Below are 17,110 nucleotides of genomic sequence, written 5' to 3'. Positions count from 1 at the left end.
CGCGGAGAGGGCGGGGCATCTTAAAGGGGCCGCGCGGTGGCGGTGTGAGCAGGTAAGGGGGGGGGGGTCCCCGGCCGGGGGCTGCTGCGGGCGAAGGGGGCCTGTGCCACCGGCCTTGGCCGAGCTGTGCCTTTGCAGTGTTCCCCCACGGGGCTGTCCCCGTGTCCCCCCCGGACCGTCCCCATCATCCCCCCGGGGTCGTCCGTGTCGCCCACCGATGTCGCTGTCCCCGTGTCCCCGTCATCCACCCGGGGCTGTCTGTGCCTCCCCCCCGCGATTGTCCTCGTGTCCCCATCACCCCCCCGGGGCTGTCTGTGCCCCCCCTGGGCTGTACCCATGCCCACATCACCCCCCCGGCGCTGTCCCTAGCATCCCCCCGAGCTGCTCCCGTGTCCCTCCGGTCCGCCCCCCTCCCCGTGGCCCAGCGCGGGTCTCCGGGGGCCGCCGCGCTCCCGGTTGAGCCCCCCCCGCGGGGTGAGTAAGCAACTTCCCACGGTAGCCTCCTGCCGGGCGGCTCCCGGAGCATCCCGGTGGCTCCTGCTCGGCTCGTCCCGGCTCTTCCCGGCCCCGCAGCAGCCCCCGATCACCGCTCGGCCGGTGCCCCCACCCCCGGCAGCCGCCCCCCGGGGCGCTGGGCACCCCCCCTCTCTCCCGCTGCGGCGGGGGTGGGTGGCACAGCCCTCCCGGTGCCCCCTCGCAGGAATCCGGCCCCGCAGGCTGATCTGCCGGATTTCCCAGCCGGGATCCTAATCCCACCGGCTGGTGCCCGCTTATCCCCTGCCCCACGCCCCCGCCCGGCCCCCCCGCCTCTCCCCCCCCCTCCACCTGCACACACACCCTGCCTGGCCCCCCACTTGCCTCCCCCTTGCCTGCGCCCCCCTCCACCTGCACTCACGCCCCACCTCGCCCCCCCCCAACTTCCCCCCACCTGCCCCCCCCTCCACCTGCACCACCACCCCGCGCCTGGCACACCACCAACCCTGCCTGGCCCCCCTCCCACTGCCCCCCTCCAGCTGCCCCCCCCCTGCCTGGCTTCCCCCAACTGCCCCCCCAGCTGCCCTCCCACCTGCCCTTGCCCCCCCCCAGCCCCGGGGCTGGCCGAGGTGCGAGGCCACAGCAGGTGACAGGGCAGGCAGGTGAGTCCTCAGAGCCACCAACCTGGGGTGGTGGGACGGGCAGCAGAGGTGACCCTGGGGTGTCCTCGGCTTGCAGTGGCTTTGCGGGGGGCAGCTCTGGTGCCCGGCTCTCGTGGGCCATGGGCGTTCGCCAGGCGGGAGGCGACGAGTTCAGTCGTGCCACGGTGCCTGGCAGGGCTGGGCACAATGCCGGCCATGTGGCTGCTGGGGAAGGCCGATGCCTCGCTGAGGGTCCTGGGCACTGCCCACCCGCTGGGTGCTGTGCGGGGCAGGGGGAGCCCCCGGAGCCGGCTGGGCACGGGGGCTCGCTGGGATGGGGTTGGGAAAGGGACGGAGCTGCTGTGGCCCCAGCACAGCTCGGGGGGCACCTGCAGAACCGACCCGGGGGGCCTGAGCTCACACCTGAGCCCACGGCATCGGGGTGATTTTCCCTCCTGGAGCGCTGAGGGTCTCACCAGAAACACCCCACCTCGCTGCTGGCCAGGCCGCATCCCTCACATGGGGAAACTGAGGCAGGGCAGGTCCCAGCCACCCCCCCGGCTGCCCAACTCCCCGGGGCTCCGAGCCTCTCCTGCGGGGTGTGAATCCCGCTCACGGCTCCTGCCGCGGTGCTGACCCGGGGGGGGGGGGTCGCGGAGCTCGTGCCCTGTTTGCTGCTTTTGCTTTAGAAAAGGATGAGATTTGAGGTCTTTGCTCCGGAAAGGAGCTTTGCTGCAGGAATGTGGGGCCAGCTCCTGCCAGCCCCCAGTGCTCAGCCGCGTGCCTGGCTTTGCCTGGTGTGCCAGATCCCCAACCATCACCCCCCGGATCGGTGCTGACAACCCCCCCTTCTCTCACCCACAGCCGGAGCCGAGCGGGGTGCAGGGCACGACCCCCTCGCACTCCCTCCATGGCCGTGGGCACCCAGCTGGGGCTGCTGCTCTGGAAGAACTTCACCTACCGCCGGCGGCAGCGGGTGAGTGGGTGACTGGGGTGGGAGCGTGCCCGGAGCCACCAGGGAGGGGGCAGGCAGAGCCCTGGGTGCTGCTGGGGTCAGGGACAGCCCCCCCCCCCCCCCAAACCATGGTGTCTCGCCCAGATCCAGCTGGTCATCGAGCTCCTGTGGCCGCTCTTCCTCTTCTTCATCTTGATCTCGGTGCGGCAATCCCACCCGCCCTTCAAGCAGCATGAGTGTGAGTGTCCCACCCTGACCCCCCTGGGTTGGCAAGGCCCCCCCCATGCATGCCGGGGTCCCCCCTGCATGGGAGCCCTCCCCAGGGTGGCCCTGGGGCAGACAAACACGGCTGGTGGACCCAAGCTGGGGGCTCGCTGGCATCTCTTTGCTGGGGTGTATGTGGGGGTCCTGTGCTGCCCCCCCCAGACCCATCTCTCCCGCAGGCCACTTCCCTAACAAGGCACTGCCCTCGGCCGGGACCCTGCCCTGGCTCCAGGGCATCATCTGCAACGCCAACAACCCCTGCTTTCGGCACCCAACAGCGGGAGAGGCCCCCGGCGTGGTGGGCAACTTCGACAGCTCCATGTGAGCAACGGGGGCTGCGGGGGCTGTAGGGCAGGGCTGGGCTGGGGTCTCACTGCCCACCCCGTGCCCCCGCAGCCTCTCCCGCCTGCTGACTGAAGCCCGGCAGGTCCTGGTCCACACCGATAGGCAGCGGCTCCTGCGCAGCTTCACCCGGCTCCTGCCCACCCTGCGTCAGCTCCGGGGGAGCGGGAGTCAGTGGAGGGGTAAGCACCGGGAACGGGGGGTGCCAGCGGAGGGAGACCCCCTGGCTGACCCCTGCCCCTCCAGCCCTGCCGGTGAGGGGCTACCTGCGAGAGAACGAGACCTTCTCACGGTTCCTCCGGACCAACACATCTCTGCCCCCGGCGCTGGTGGACGAGCTGATGGCGGCTCAGCTCAGCCCCCGCATCGTGAGTGTTGGAGCACCCACTCCCAGTCCCCCCAGTGCGGGGGGCTGCAGCGTGACCAGCCCTCTCCCACCAGTTCTCCTTGGCCGGCACCCGCCTCCCGCTGAAGGCCGTGGTCTGCAACGCCTCGGAGCTGGGGGGCTTCCTGGTGGGGGGTGACGCCGCCTCCACCCAGCGCCTGCAGCGAGGGCTCTGCGCCCTGTCCGGCCCCCAGCTCCGTGCCATGGAGGGCTCCTTCCTCTCCCAGCTTGACCTTCCCCGGCTCCTGGCGGTGAGCCCCTAGCCCAGCCAGGCGCTGGGTGCTGGATGGTGTCAGGCAGAGACCCCCAGCTTCCCCCAGAGGGGCTGTGACCCCCTTTCCCATGCTCTCCTTGCAGGAAGAGCTAAGCTCGGACGTGGGTGGCATCACTGGCACCGTGGAAGCCTTGGGTACCTTCCTGCGGGATGCAGCATCCCTGATGGATAAGGTAGCACCCCCTGCTCCCCTGCCCCCCACCTCACCCCGTGCTCCCCACGCTGTCCCTGGGCATCCTGGTCCCCCACATCCCGCTCTGCTCCCCATCCTGCTCTCCCCAGGTCTCCTCCATGACCAGCCTTGCCGAGCTGCAGCAGGAGCTCAGGGCTGTGATGGCCACCAATGCCACCGCCACCGGCTCAGGCGCCTTTGGGGCCCTGTCACGCATTGCCTGTGGGCACCCCGAGGGCGGGGGGCTCAGGGTCCCCTCCCTCAACTGGTACGAGGACAACGATGTCAAAGCCTTCCTGGACCGCAACAGCTCGGAGCAGAGAGCCACTGTCCCAGGCAACACCAGCAGTGAGCGGGCTGGGCTTGAGGGGGCTCAGCTGGGGGCTTGGTGGGCACAGCCCCCCGAGGCTGCCTGGGAGGTGGTGGGGGGCTGGTGGGGAGGGGCTAGTGGCGAGGGCTTGGCTCTGCCCCCCCCCCCAGGTCCCTTCTGCCGAGAGCTGCTCCGCAGCCTGGAATCCAGCCCCCTTTCGCAGATCCTCTGGCGGGGGATCAAGCCCCTCTTCATGGGGAAGATCCTGTACACGCCACCCGGCCCCGGCCCCGACAGCGTCATGGCCGAGGTCAGTGGGGGGCTACAGGGGGGCTGAGGGGGGCTGCCCTGGCTGTGCCTCATCCCCCACCTCATGCAGGTGAATCGGACGTTCCGGGAGCTGGCAGTGCTGGGGGAGGTGGGGGGTGCCTGGCGGGAGCTGGGACCCCGCATCTACACCTTCCTCAACAGCAGCCTGGAGATGCAGGTCCTGCAGGTGCGTCAGCCCCAGCCCCTCTCCCCGCAGGGGGCTGGGGTGCAGGATGGGGGTGCAGGGGGGTGCAGCTCGGGCTCCTGGCAGGGAGCAGGGGGGGCTGCATCACCCCCTGTACCCTGATGCTTTGCAGGACCTGCTGCTGGCCCCGGGCACGGCCCAGCTCCTGGATGGGTTCCTCAACAGCACCTCCTGGAAGCTGCCAGATCTGGCTGGGTTCCTGGGGGGGCCGTCAGGGGGGCCAGGGGTCACCTGGCGCCAGGTGTACGCTGACGTTGACATGGTCCTGAGCACGCTATCACAGTTCATGGAGGTGTGTGTCACCCCAGCTGCCCAGGTGGGCTGGCTCCCCCAGCCCTGCTGAGCCCTGCCTGCCCTGCCTGCAGTGCGTCTGCCTGGACAAGATCGAGGTGGTGGCCACCGAGGAGCAGCTGGTGGCCCGGGCCCTGGAGCTGCTGGACGAGCGGCAGTTCTGGGCAGCTGTGGTCTTCCAGTCCCCCACGAATGCCACAACCCCCACGCTGCCCCCCCACGTCCGCTACAAGATCCGCATGGACATCGACGACGTCACAAGAACCAACAAGATCAAGGACAGGTTGGGAGACACCAGCCTCTTTGGTCTCCCCAGCCACCCAAGCTGCCTGTCCCATGGAGGGGGGGTGTCCCACGCTCAGTGCCGTGCTTTGCCTCCAGGTTTTGGGACCCGGGTCCCGCAGCTGACCCCTTCAGCGACCTGCGCTACGTGTGGGGGGGTTTTGTCTACGTGCAGGACCTGGTGGAGCAGGCGGTGGTGCGGGTGCAGACCGGGGCCACCCCACGGATGGGGGTCTACATCCAGCAAATGCCCTACCCCTGCTACGTGGATGATGTGTGAGTGGGCGATGGGGGCAGCCCTGGCCCCCCGGGACCCTCGAGTGACCCACTGCTGCAGGGTATGGGGCCAAGGAGCCTGCAGCATCCCTGCCCCAGGGAGGTGGAACGGGGCTGGTCCATGCCCTGGGGGTCCTGGGGGTGTCAGGCTGGATGTGGACGGGCTGGTGTCACCTCCCCCAGGTTCCTGCGGGTCCTGAACCGCTCGCTGCCCCTCTTCATGACACTGGCCTGGATCTACTCAGTGGCCATGATCATCAAGGGAGTGGTGCACGAGAAGGAGATGCGTCTGAAGGAGACCATGAAGACCATGGGGCTGAGCAGTGGGATCCTCTGGCTCAGCTGGTTCCTCAGCAGCTTCATCCCCTTCCTCCTCAGCTCTGCCCTCCTTGTCCTCATCCTCAAGGCAGGTTGCAGAGCATGGGGGACAGTGTGGGTGACATGAGACGCATCAGGGCCAGGAGCCAGCACGAGGGGCTCCGCAGGCTCCAATCTGCTTCCATCCACAGCTGGGAAACATCCTGCCCTACAGCAATCCAGCCGTCATCTTCCTCTTCCTCGGCACCTTCTCGGTGGCCACCATCAGCCAGTGTTTCCTCATCAGCACCTTCTTCCCCCGCGCCAACCTGGCCTCCGCTTGCGGCGGCATCATCTACTTCTCCTTCTACCTGCCCTACGTGCTGTGCGTCGCCTGGCGTGACCACATCACCTTCCCACTCCGCGTCCTCGTGGTGAGTGGCCGTAGCTGCCCCCTCCCCAATACCCCTTGGGTGCCCCAGGTCTGCTGGGTGGGGGGCTTTGGGGCTACCCCCCCCCCCCCAGGTCAGTCTTTCTGCCCACGTTGCCGTTCTTGCTGCCACCAGAGCTTGCTGTCACCAGTGGCCTTCGGCTTCGGCTGCGAGTACTTCTCCCTCTACGAGGAGCAGGGGGTGGGCATCCAGTGGCACAACCTGGGGGCCAGCCCCGTGCCAGGAGACCCCTACAACTTTGCCACGGCCATGGGGCTACTGCTGCTGGATGCTGGTCTCTATGGCCTGGCCACCTGGTACCTCGAGGGTGTCTTCCCAGGTGAATGCAGCCCCCCCAGCCCCTGGAGCACCCCCCAGCCCCCCCTCAGGCCTCACCCCACTCAGCCCCATCTACTGCAGGTCAATACGGGATCCCCAAGCCCTGGAATTTCCCCTTCCTGAAGAGTTACTGGCTTGGAGAGCCGTCTTCAGCCATGTACCCCCCATACCCTGCAAGCCCCCTCACTGCACCCCAAGGTGAGCTGCTCCCCCTGCCCACCCCAGAGCCACATGGCTGAAGGGTGGTGGTCGTGGAGCTGGGCTCAAGCCCCCAGCCTGGGCTTTGCCCCCCAACAGGGGGTCCTACCCCCCATGGCGAGGGGTCCTTCCCAGGACATGACCCTCGGTGGGTTCCAGTGCTGGTGGAGGAGCCACCTGCCCAGCTCCAGCCCGGAGTCTCCATCCGCAACCTGGTGAAGATCTACCACAACAGCAGCCACGTGGCCGTCAACGGGCTGAGCCTGGACTTCTACGAGGGGCAGATCACCTCCTTCCTGGGCCACAATGGGGCTGGCAAGACCACCACCATGTGAGCTGGAGGGGCTGGAGGCTGGCCGGGGAGCTGCATGGCTGCAGCTGGGGACAGGACCTGAGCCTGGCTCTGCCCTGGTGCTGCCCCAACCTGTGTCCCCACTGAGCACCCCACGTAAACCGGGCACCCCAGCCCTGAGCCCTGCTGGTCCTGCACCCTGTGACCCCCTTGCCCCACCGGTTCCCCATCCAGGTCCATCCTGACCGGTCTGCTGCCCCCCACCTCCGGCACTGCCTATATCCTGGGCTGGGACATCCGCTCCGATATCGACAGCATCCGCAAGACCATGGGGACGTGTCCCCAGCACAACGTCCTCTTTGACATGTAGGCAGGGGCAGGGCAGGCGGGGAGAGCAGTGCGGGGGGCTGGGCTGCCCACCTCACCCCTGCCCCCCCACCCCCAGCCTGACCGTGGAGGAGCACATCTGGTTCTACGGGCGGCTGAAGGGGCTGTCGGAGGAGCGGGTGAAGGCTGAGATGGAGCAGCTGATCCAGGACACGGGGCTACCCCACAAGCGCCAGGAGCAGACCAGGAACCTCTCAGGTGCGTGTGCCAGGGGCAGGACCAGTGCCCAAGCAGGGGTCCACGGCCCCAGCCCCCACCCAACATTGTTCCTCTGCCCTGCAGGAGGGATGCAGCGGAAGCTCTCGGTGGCCATCGCCTTCGTGGGTGGCTCTCGGGTGGTCATCCTGGATGAGCCCACAGCTGGCGTCGATCCCTACTCCCGCCGCAGCATCTGGGAACTGCTGCTCAAGTACCGCAAAGGTCAGGGCTGGGGGAACAGGGGGAGCCCCGCTTCCCCCTCCATGCACCTGAGCCCCCCAGGTGTGGAGAACCGGCAGCAGGGACCGTGGGACAAGCCGGGGGACGTGCTTGCGGGCAGATGAGCCCGGTGAGGGGGTGTGGGTTCAAGCCCACTCCCTGCCCCCAGGTCGCACCATCATCCTGTCCACCCACTACATGGACGAGGCGGAGCTGCTGGGGGACCGCACCGCCATCATCTCGCAGGGCCGGCTCTGCTGCTGCGGGTCCCCGCTCTTCCTCAAGGCCAGGCTGGGCACTGGCTACCACCTCACCCTGGTGAAGCAGGAGCAGGTTGGGATGAGCGGCGGTAGCACCGGCACCGTCCCCGGCACCACCAAAAAGGTGGGCCCCTTGGTCCCACCGAGCATGTGCCAAAAGGGTGGCCAGTGCCTCCATCTTGGGTATCAAGGGGATGCTGAGCCCTGGGCTTGGGGCGGGATCCTGCCGCAGGGTGCCAGGCTCCGGCCACCCTTTCCCGCAGGATGGCAGCGACTCGGAGCACAGCAGCGACACGGGCCTGGGCAGCGAGCAGGGCAGCAAGGCCAGCGCCGTGGGTGAGGGTCCCGTCCCTCCCTGCACCCCCAGCACAGCATCACCCCCTGGGTACCCCCCATGTGTCCCCCATCAGCTGGGGGCCCATGGGTGCATTCAGCCCCGCGCCCTGCTCTGCTGCTAGCCCTTGGCCCCCCTGCACTGCTGGGGCAGAAGGGGGTCCCTGCCCTCCCATCCCCTTCAGACCCCCTGGGGACCCTCAGACTGGGATGCAGGGCACATGCCAGCTTTGCCAGCTCCTGTGCCAGCCATCGGCTCCTGCCACACGTTTCCAGCCCTCCCTGTCTGTCCCCCCAGATGTGGCCCAGCTGTCGGCGCTGATCCAGAGGCTGGTGCCTGGCTCCCGGTTGGAGGAGGACATCGGGCACGAGGTGCTCTTCGTCCTGCCCTACAGCGGGGCCAAGGACGGAGCCTTTGGGGACCTGTTCCGCGAGCTGGACACCCGCCTGGGGGAACTGGGCATCTCCAGCTACGGCATCTCCGACACCACCCTGGAAGAGGTACCCAGAGGAGCAGCGGCCAAGGGTCTCCCTGGGGCTCTTTGGGGGGCTGCCCGCAACCTGGGGGATGTGCCTCACGGGGGCTGTGGGTGCTGGTGGCTCTCTGTAATGCCAGCCCCTTCCCACCCTCAGATCTTTCTGAAGGTGGCCCAGGACACAGGGCTGGATGCTGACACGGCAGGTAAAACACCTCGGTGCTGGCTGGAGCTGAGCTTCAGGGTGCTGGGGTGTGGAAGGGGGTGATGTCCCCAGCACCCCATGTGGCCCTGACCCTTCTCAGGGCTGGGTCCCTGCTGGGAGCACCCATGGGTGCAGGGAGGTGTCACAGGCTGTGCCTCAGTCCCACCCTGGCACTCTCACCCCTGTTTTGTCAGGCGCTGGGAGAGGAGCAGCCCCCAGTGAGGGGAGGGATGCGGAGGCGGCCGACGGGGAGCTGGGTAAGGAAGGGGGAGCTGGGACCCCGAGCCCCTGAGCTGCCCAGCCCCTGCTGCTGGGTGACCCCCACCTTCACCCCCTGGGCTGGGGCTGGGGCCATGGCACATGTCATCTGGGCACGTGTCCATCCGGGCAGGCCCACCCTGGGGCAGGGGGAGGCTCAGGGACATTGGTGCAGCATCGCTCCTGCCCACCTTGGGGTGTCCCTCAGGGCATCGGGCAGGGTGAGGAACAGGGATGGTAGCAGGTTTGGGGGAGCCTGGCTCCATGCAGGGGTTGGGATGGGACATGAAATCCCAGGGGACATATCCAGGCCCCTTCTCTTGGAGATAGAGCTGGTGTGGGAGCAGCCATGGGGGTCTGGGGGGGCTGTGATGGTTTGGGGAGCCAGCTCTGCCCAAGGTGGGTGCTAACCCCGGCCGGGCAGGTGCCAGCACGGCTGTAACTCCTCTTTCCTCTCCTTTACACTGAGCCCAAGGAATCCGGCGAGGTAGGAGCTGGGGGCTGGGGGGCTCCCGTTGTGTCCCTGCATGCAGCACCCCATCCCTGCTGGGGTGGGGGGACACCCGTGCCAGCACACCATCCCCCCACACGCCACCTGGCACGAGCCCCTGCCCCTCGCTGCCGGCTCTGTGGGGGGCAGACCCAGACCCATCCCTGCCCTTGCAGCGGAAGAGCCCCAGGAGACGGACCTGCTGCGCGGGGGTCCTGGGCAGGCCGGCCACAGGGTGAGGGGCTGGGCGCTCACCCGCCAGCAGCTCCGCGCCCTCTTCATCAAGAGGATGCTCCATGCCCGCCGCAGCACCCGGGGCTTCTTCGCGCAGGTACGGGCCTGGGACTAGGGGCCAGGATGGGGCCGTGGTGCAGAGACTGGGGAGGGGATGGGGCAGGAGGGTGCGGAGCCAGCCCTGACCCCCAGCCCCTGGCAGATCGTCCTGCCCGCTGTCTTCGTCTGCATCGCGCTGCTCTTCAGCCTCATTGTGCCGCCCTTTGGGAAGTACCCACCGCTGCCCCTCCAGCCCTGGATGTATGGGCATCAGTTCACCTTCTTCAGGTGTGTCCCCATCCCTCTGTCCCCCCAGGTCCCCCCATCCACTGCTGCCACCAGCTCATTCCCACCTCTCCCGACAGCAATGATGCCCCTGGGGACCCTGACACCACTCAGCTCCTGGGCGCGCTCCTGGCTGAGCCGGGCTTTGGCACCAAGTGCATGAAGGATGCTGGGGAGGTGTGAGTGCCTGCGCCCTGCGGGGACGGGGGGCTGGAGGGGCTGGAAGGGGGCGGCTGGGGCTTGGCCCCCACCTTGGTGCCCACTTCTCCCCCAGGAGCAGCCCTGCTAGCCGGTGCGATGCCGTGGCCCCCCTGCCCTTCCCTGCAGCGGGGGGAAAACTGTGGGCAGGGGCACAGGGACAGGATCCGATGCCTCTGGCTCACACAAGGCTGGTAACGGGGGTCTCTCTCCCCCCTGTGGTGCTGGGTGCTCAGGATGGGGCCGTGCCCACCAGCTTCCCACCCCGACGGTTTCTCAGCACCCCCAGCACCCCCGGCTCTGCTGGAAGCGCTGCGGCGTGGGAACTGGACACAGGCTGAGCCGTCCCCCCCCTGCCAGTGCAGCGGGCCGGGGGCCCACAGGATGCTGCCCGACTGCCCCGAGGGGGCTGGGGGGCTCCCACCACCCCAGGTAACCCCCAGCCCACAGCAGGGCTGGTCCTGGGGCACCAGTGCTGCTGGGTGTGGGGGCAGACGATGCTCCAGAGGGGCCAGTGGGGCTGTGTGTTCGCCCAGCCCGTCTGTCCACCCTCCAGGTGCGAAGGGGCACGGGTGACATCCTGCAGAACCTGACGGGCAGGAACATCTCCGACTACCTGGTGAAGACCTACCCCCAGATCATCCGCCAGGAGTGAGTGCTGGGGCTGGGGACCCCCTGGGGAAGCCAGGGGGGCTTTGGCACAGGCTGGCACCCCAGTGGAAGGAGGGAGGGATGCTGTGGGCCAAACCCAGCCAGGGCTGGAGGTGGAGAGGGCACCGCAGGGTGAGGGGGGCTGCTGGGGGACCCATGGCTGTGGGGACAAGGGCTGACACAACGTCTCCCCGGGGGTATTTCTCCCCCCCGCTCCCATTTCTTTCAGGCTGAGGAACAAGAAGTGGGTGAATGAGCAGAGGTGAGCTGAGGAGGGGCTGGGTCTCACGCAGATGGGGCAGGGGGCAGGAAGGAGCTCCTGGTGGGGATGGGCAGAGCCATCACCTGGGCATCCTCAACCCTTCACTGTGTGCCCCTCGCCGTGGCGTCTGGCTGGGTGGAGGATTCGGGAGGGCAGAGGGGGGGCGGGTTGCACAGGGGTGGCAGTGGGAAATGGGGGGCAGGTTTGGGTGCCCATCTCTCCCCCCAGGTACGGTGGCTTTTCTCTGGGTGCCGGTGGCTCCCAGGCCCTGCCATCAGCGGTGGAGGTGGAAGAGGTGGTGCTGGAGCTGCGGGCACTGTTTAACATCACGCCGGTACGGCTGGGGGGGCTCTGCCCCCACCCCGGCTCAGCTCCAGCATCTCAGCGCTGGGAGGGCTCTGACTCAAGCCCACCCCTCACCCCACACTTCCATGCCCAGGGCAGCAACTTGGACCTGCTCCTGGGCAACCTCAGCCGCTTCATCGAGGGCTTGGACACTCGCCGGAACATCAAGGTCTGAGAAGGACTGAATCTGGCCAGGGCTGGAGGGGAGTGGGAGCCCAGTGGGGAGCAGTGCCGCGGTGGGGGAGGGGGCTCTGAGCCAGGCTCCCCCTGGGCTGCAGGTCTGGTTCAACAACAAGGGTTGGCACGCCATGGTCTCCTTCCTCAACGTGGCCAGCAATGGGCTGCTCCGCGCCCGGCTGCCCACTGGGACCGACCCCGCGCTCTACGGCATCACGGCCACCAACCACCCACTCAACCTCACCAAGGAGCAGCTCTCGGAGGCTGCCCTGTGAGTGCGGGGGACTGGGGGGGGACAACCGTGGGACCCCAGTGCCCAGCTGAGCCCTCCCCTTTGCGACAGGATGGCCACCTCGGTGGATGTGCTGGTCTCCATCTGTGTGATCTTCGCCATGTCCTTCGTCCCGGCCAGCTTCGTGCTCTTCCTCATCGAGGAGCGGGTCAGCAAAGCCAAACACCTGCAGTTCGTCAGCGGGATGAAGCCTGTCACTTACTGGCTGGGCAACTTCGCCTGGGATATGGTGCGGGATGGGGATGGGGATGGGGTACAGCTCCAGGGGGCCAGGTCCCACTCGTGACCCCATCCCTGGCTTCTCCATGCCCACAGTGCAACTACCTGGTCCCTGCGCTGCTGGTCATCCTCATCTTCCTCTGCTTCCAGCAGGAATCCTACGTCTCCTCCGCCAACCTGCCTTCCCTGGTGCTGCTGCTGCTGCTCTACGGGTGAAGGGCCAGTGGAGGCACCCTGGGGCTAACCCCCCTCTGGGGCTAACCCCCCCTGGGGCTAACCCCCCCGGGGCTAACCCCCCTGGGGATAACCACCACCCCCCGCCCCCGAGGCTAACCCCCCCCGGGGCTGGACCCTGGGGAATGGGGGGACACAGGGGGCTCTGTCTGGGGCTGGGGGCAGCCCTGGCTTGGGGGGTTGGGGGAGGGGTGCCAGCTTGCCATGCCATGCCCCCCGGGAAGGGAGGTGCGCCTCGGCCAGCCCCTGCCTCTCTGCCCCACAGCTGGTCCATCACCCCCCTGATGTACCCAGCCTCCTTCCTCTTCAGCATCCCCAGCACCGCCTACGTGGCCCTGACGTGCATCAACCTCTTCATCGGCATCAACGGCAGCGTGGCCACCTTCGTGCTGGAGCTCTTTGTGGACCAGGTGAACCCTCAGGCTGCCCCAGACCCCCCTCCCATGTCTGCGGGGCCAGTGCCAGCTTCCCCACTGCTCTCCTTGCCGCCCTGGCAGAACCTCAACAACATCAATCGCATCCTGAAGAAGGTTTTCCTCATCTTCCCCCACTTCTGCTTGGGCCGAGGACTCATTGACATGGTGAAGAACCAGGCAATGGCTGATGCTTTTGAGAGGTTCGGTGAGTCCAGGGGTGGCAGGGCTGCTCCCCCTCCCCATAGCCTGGCCAGTCTGGGGACCCTCCCTGGCGTCCCCCACACCTACAGCCCCTCTCACCGCTCACAGGGGACAGGCGCTTCGTGTCCCCCCTGTCCTGGGATCTGGCAGGGAAGAACATGTTTGCCATGGCCATTGAGGGCATCATCTTCTTCCTCTTCACCCTCCTGCTGCAATACCGCTTCTTCCTGCGGCTCGGGTGAGGACCGGCCGTGGGGAAGCCGTGGGGCAGCTGTGGGGTGGGCAGCCCTGGATGTGCCCCTGCCACTGTTGCCCCCAGGCCACGGGGTCTGCAGCTGCCCTCCCTGGGGGAGGAGGACCAGGACGTGGCCAGGGAGCGGGCGAGGGTGGGCAGCACCCCCCCGCACAGCCACCTCCTGCTGCTGAAGGACCTGACCAAGGTGCGTGCCATGGGGCCGGCCCCTTGCTGTGGGGCTCCAGCCCCTCCTGTAGCCCCCAGTCCCACTGGGCGATGGGTGGCGAGCGCCCAGCACCACCCCGGCTCTGCCACGCAGGTGTACCGGCGCAGGAAGGCTCCGGCGGTGGACCGGCTCTGCGTGGCCATCCCCCCGGGGGAGGTGGGTGCTGGATGGATGGACGGACGGATGGACGGACAGTGCCGCGGGCGGTGCCGGGGCTGCCGGTAACCCCACTCTGCATCCCGCAGTGCTTCGGCCTCCTGGGGGTGAATGGCGCCGGGAAGACCTCCACCTTCAAGATGCTGACGGGGGACACGGAGGTGACGCTGGGGGAGGCCTGGCTGAAAGGGCACAGGTGAGCGAGACAGAGGAACCCCACGGCCAACATGCTGCTCCCCCTCTCTGTGTCCCCACAGCACGTGGGCTGTCATCCCTGTCCCCACCCTGTGCTCCTCCTTGCCCTCGTCCCTGCAGCGTGCTTGTGCTTGGCTTCATCCTCAACCTCACCCCTGCAGCGTGCGCATCCCTATTCCCGCAGTGTGCTCAGCCTTGTCCCTGTCCCTGGAGCTTGTCCCTGTCCGTGCCATGTGCTCAGCCATGTCCCCATCCCATCCACATATTCAGCTGTGTCTCTGTCCCTGCCATGTCCTCAGCCATGTCCCCCTACCTGCTACGTGCTCAGCCACGTCCCTGCCATGTGCAGGTCCGTGTCCCCATACCCACCGTGTGCTCAGCCGTGTCCCCACCATGTACTGATCTGTGTCCCCATCCCCACCATGTGTTCAGCCGTGTCCCCGCATGTGCCGATCCATGTCCCCATCCCGACCATGTGCTCAGCCATGTCCCCATCATGTACTGATCTGTGTCCCCATCCCCGTCTCCTGCTCAGCCGTGTCCCCACCATGTGCCGATCCATGTCCTCATCCCCACTGTGTGCTCAGCCGTGTCCCCACCATGTACTGATCTGTGTCCTCGTCCCTACCATGTGTTCAGCCGTGTCCCCACCATGTGCCGATCTATGTCCCCATCCCCTGCTCAGCCATGTCCCTGTCCCTGCAGCGTGCTCACCGACCTGCAGTCTGTCCACCAGCACATGGGTTACTGCCCCCAGTTTGATGCCATCACAGACCTGCTGACGGGGCGGGAGCACCTGGAGTATTACAGCCGCCTGCGTGGCATCCCGAAGGAGGAGACCCCCAGGGTAGGGCCCGCAGCCCGTCCCCCCCAACCCAGGGGACCCCCATCCTCATCCTCTCCGTATCGCTCACAGGTGGCTCAGTGGGGCATTGCCAAGATGGGGCTGGAGCCACACGCCGACCGGCCGGCGGGCAAGTACAGCGGGGGCAACAAGCGCAAGCTCTCCACAGCCATAGCCCTCCTCGGCTCTCCCCCCGTTGTCTTCCTGGTGAGTGGGGGTGGTATGTGTGGGGGTCCCACGGCAGCGCAGGACCCCTGCCCAGGATGACAGCGCTGCTGGGGCCATTGCAGGATGAGCCCACGACAGGGATGGACCCGCGAGCCCGGCGGTTCCTGTGGGACCGTATCCTCAGCGTCATCCGGGAGGGCAGGTCCGTGGTGCTCACATCGCACAGGTGAGCCCCCACCCCAGGGTGTGGAGCACCCCCCCTGCCGCGGTGACACTCCCAGAGGGGAGCACCCCCCTGTCCCCCCACGGGGCCTCACGCCTCCCCCGCGGCAGCATGGAGGAGTGCGAGGCGCTGTGCACCAGGATGGCCATCATGGTCAACGGCCGGTTCCGCTGCCTGGGCAGCGTCCAGCACCTCAAGAACAGGTAATGGGGCTGGGGGCTTGGGGAGGGCTCCGGCAGCGAGGGGTGACCGCCCTGCAGGGATGGGGTGGGGGGATGCGGCCGGTCCCTGCAGCGATGCCCCCCTCTCCCACCCAGGTTTGGGGATGGCTACACGGTGGTGGTGCGGGTGGGTGGCCCTGGGCCGGCACCGGTGGAGACCCTGATGCAGCGGCGCTTCCCCGGCATCGTGCTGAAGGAGCGGCACGGGGGGCTGCTGCAGTACCAGCTGCCCTCCCACGCCGGCTCCCTGGCCAGCGTCTTCAGTGTCTTGGCGGCCCACCGTGGTCCCTGCCACATCGAGGACTACTCCGTGTCCCAGACCACCCTCGACCAGGTGATGGGTGACATGGGGCATGAGGGCAGGGGGGCTGGGGTCCTGCCAGCGCTGCCCCTCATCCTGCCCTCCCCACAGGTCTTCGTGCATTTTGCCAGGGAACAGAGCGACGAGGACCCCGGGGGGGCCGTGGCCCCAGGGCAGGATGCGGCCCCGGCAGTGCCCAGCCCCAGCAGGAGGCTGACACGGTTCCTGGAGGACAGCAACTACCAGGAGAGCGCGGTCTGAGCAGGGCACGGAGCCCCATGGGGAGACCCCCCCAGTGTCACCGCAGCACGACCCGGGCTGCTGGGACTTCTGGCCACTCCGGACCCCCAGAGCTGCACAGGGGGGTCTGGCCGCATCCTGCCCCCCGGCATGGGACCGCCAGCCCCGCCAGCCAGGTGCTGGGCAGGGTCAGTGCACCGGGGGGGCTGGGCCCAGCTCCCCCTCGGCGGGGTGGTACCCGCTGGGGGGCCCAGTTCGATGGGGGGAGCTGCCCTGAGCACCCCTACCCTGAGCAGGCCCTGGGACCCCCACTGCTCCCTGCGGGTGCAGGGCCTGCTCTAAAAGAGCAACGAAATAAAGACCCGTGGTACCACCCGGGGCGCTGGGTCACCCTCACTTGGGGGACGGGGGGTGCAGCGGGACGGGGGGCAGCAGGATGGCCATCGCGGTGGGGGGCACAGAGCAGCTGCCATGGCCCCCTGCCCTGCTGCTGTCCTGCAGCCCCTTCCCGGCGGCCGAAGGTCAGCCAGGGTCTTCCTCCCCCTGGATGGTCCCTGGGCAGGGTGGGCAGTGGGCTGGGTGGGGGTCCCTGCCCGCCACCCTCCCTGGAGCTCGTTCCTCTCCACCTTCTCCCCCTCTGCGGTGCCCCAGTGTGGGGCAGGGGTCTCATCCCCTCAGCCGGATGCCCCCATGGGGCCTGTGCTGCACAGGGACCCCCGAGCAGGGCTGGGCTGGGCCCCCTGGGTGGGTGGCATGAAGATTTCAGGGGGCCCCTCTCCTCCCCAGCCCCCAACCCCCCTCTCCCATGGGGAGGGGGGGCCCGCAGGCCTGCACCTGGGGCTCCCCCTGAGCGTACCTGGGGGTCTGCCCCCCCGCCCCGCTCCACGCCCGTGTATCTCGGGGGTGCCCACACACAGAGCAGGAGCCAGAACGGGCCCCGGGCGTTGGGATCAGTCCCCCAAAGGTGGCGGGGAGTGCCAAAAATATGGAACGCTTCACGAATTTGCGTGTCATCCTTGCGCAGGGGCCATGCTAATCTTCTCTGTATCGTTCCAATTTTAGTATATGTGCTGCCGAAGCGAGCACAAATCTACCGTCCTCCCCCGAGCTATTTGAACCTCCCTCTTTTAATAATTTTTTGCCCATGGCGAGAATTTTTACCTCAAACTCCTGCGCCTTCCCCCA

General features: G+C 67.9%; 1 protein-coding gene and 1 non-coding gene across 5 annotated transcripts; one reads left to right on the top strand and one right to left on the bottom strand.

The window, feature by feature from the left end:
* The first annotated feature begins 18 nt into the window (after positions 1–18).
* On the top strand, positions 19–16,294 carry ABCA7 (ATP binding cassette subfamily A member 7). 4 transcript variants are annotated; one of them, XM_055804749.1, is made up of 51 exons: positions 19–52; positions 1,980–2,091; positions 2,215–2,308; positions 2,514–2,655; positions 2,731–2,858; positions 2,923–3,044; positions 3,118–3,312; positions 3,419–3,508; positions 3,618–3,855; positions 3,988–4,127; positions 4,197–4,313; positions 4,444–4,623; positions 4,697–4,905; positions 5,004–5,180; positions 5,364–5,586; positions 5,690–5,911; positions 6,044–6,248; positions 6,329–6,445; positions 6,605–6,776; positions 6,972–7,103; positions 7,183–7,322; positions 7,407–7,544; positions 7,711–7,874; positions 8,065–8,137; positions 8,433–8,635; positions 8,768–8,816; positions 9,010–9,072; positions 9,543–9,560; positions 9,740–9,894; positions 10,000–10,124; positions 10,202–10,300; positions 10,556–10,751; positions 10,876–10,970; positions 11,200–11,232; positions 11,461–11,566; positions 11,672–11,746; positions 11,856–12,025; positions 12,098–12,275; positions 12,362–12,477; positions 12,765–12,909; positions 12,997–13,120; positions 13,225–13,354; positions 13,436–13,556; positions 13,671–13,733; positions 13,823–13,929; positions 14,634–14,775; positions 14,845–14,979; positions 15,063–15,166; positions 15,274–15,366; positions 15,481–15,718; positions 15,797–16,294. In XM_055804749.1, the coding sequence occupies exons 2-51, from the start codon at positions 2,026–2,028 to the stop codon at positions 15,944–15,946; spliced, it is 6,717 nt and encodes a 2,238-aa protein (XP_055660724.1). In that variant the 5' UTR covers positions 19–52; positions 1,980–2,025; the 3' UTR covers positions 15,947–16,294. The 4 variants fall into 4 exon arrangements, with proteins under 4 accessions (XP_055660724.1, XP_055660722.1, XP_055660723.1 ...); XM_055804747.1 differs by having other exon boundaries at positions 7,711–7,925; XM_055804748.1 differs by lacking the exon at positions 9,543–9,560 and having other exon boundaries at positions 7,711–7,925.
* A 610-nt stretch (positions 16,295–16,904) lies between these two features.
* On the bottom strand, positions 16,905–17,011 carry LOC114011472 (U6 spliceosomal RNA). The gene has a single exon (XR_003553375.1). It is a non-coding gene; the product is annotated as a U6 spliceosomal RNA (small nuclear RNA).
* Between the last annotated feature and the right edge of the window lie 99 nt (positions 17,012–17,110).

The sequence above is a fragment of the Falco peregrinus genome, chromosome 5 (genome assembly GCF_023634155.1).
Source record: "Falco peregrinus isolate bFalPer1 chromosome 5, bFalPer1.pri, whole genome shotgun sequence".
Classification (NCBI taxonomy): Eukaryota; Metazoa; Chordata; class Aves; order Falconiformes; family Falconidae; genus Falco; species Falco peregrinus.
The sequence above is the reverse complement of the archived record's forward strand: the minus strand, read 5'-3'. Positions and strand labels throughout refer to the sequence as shown.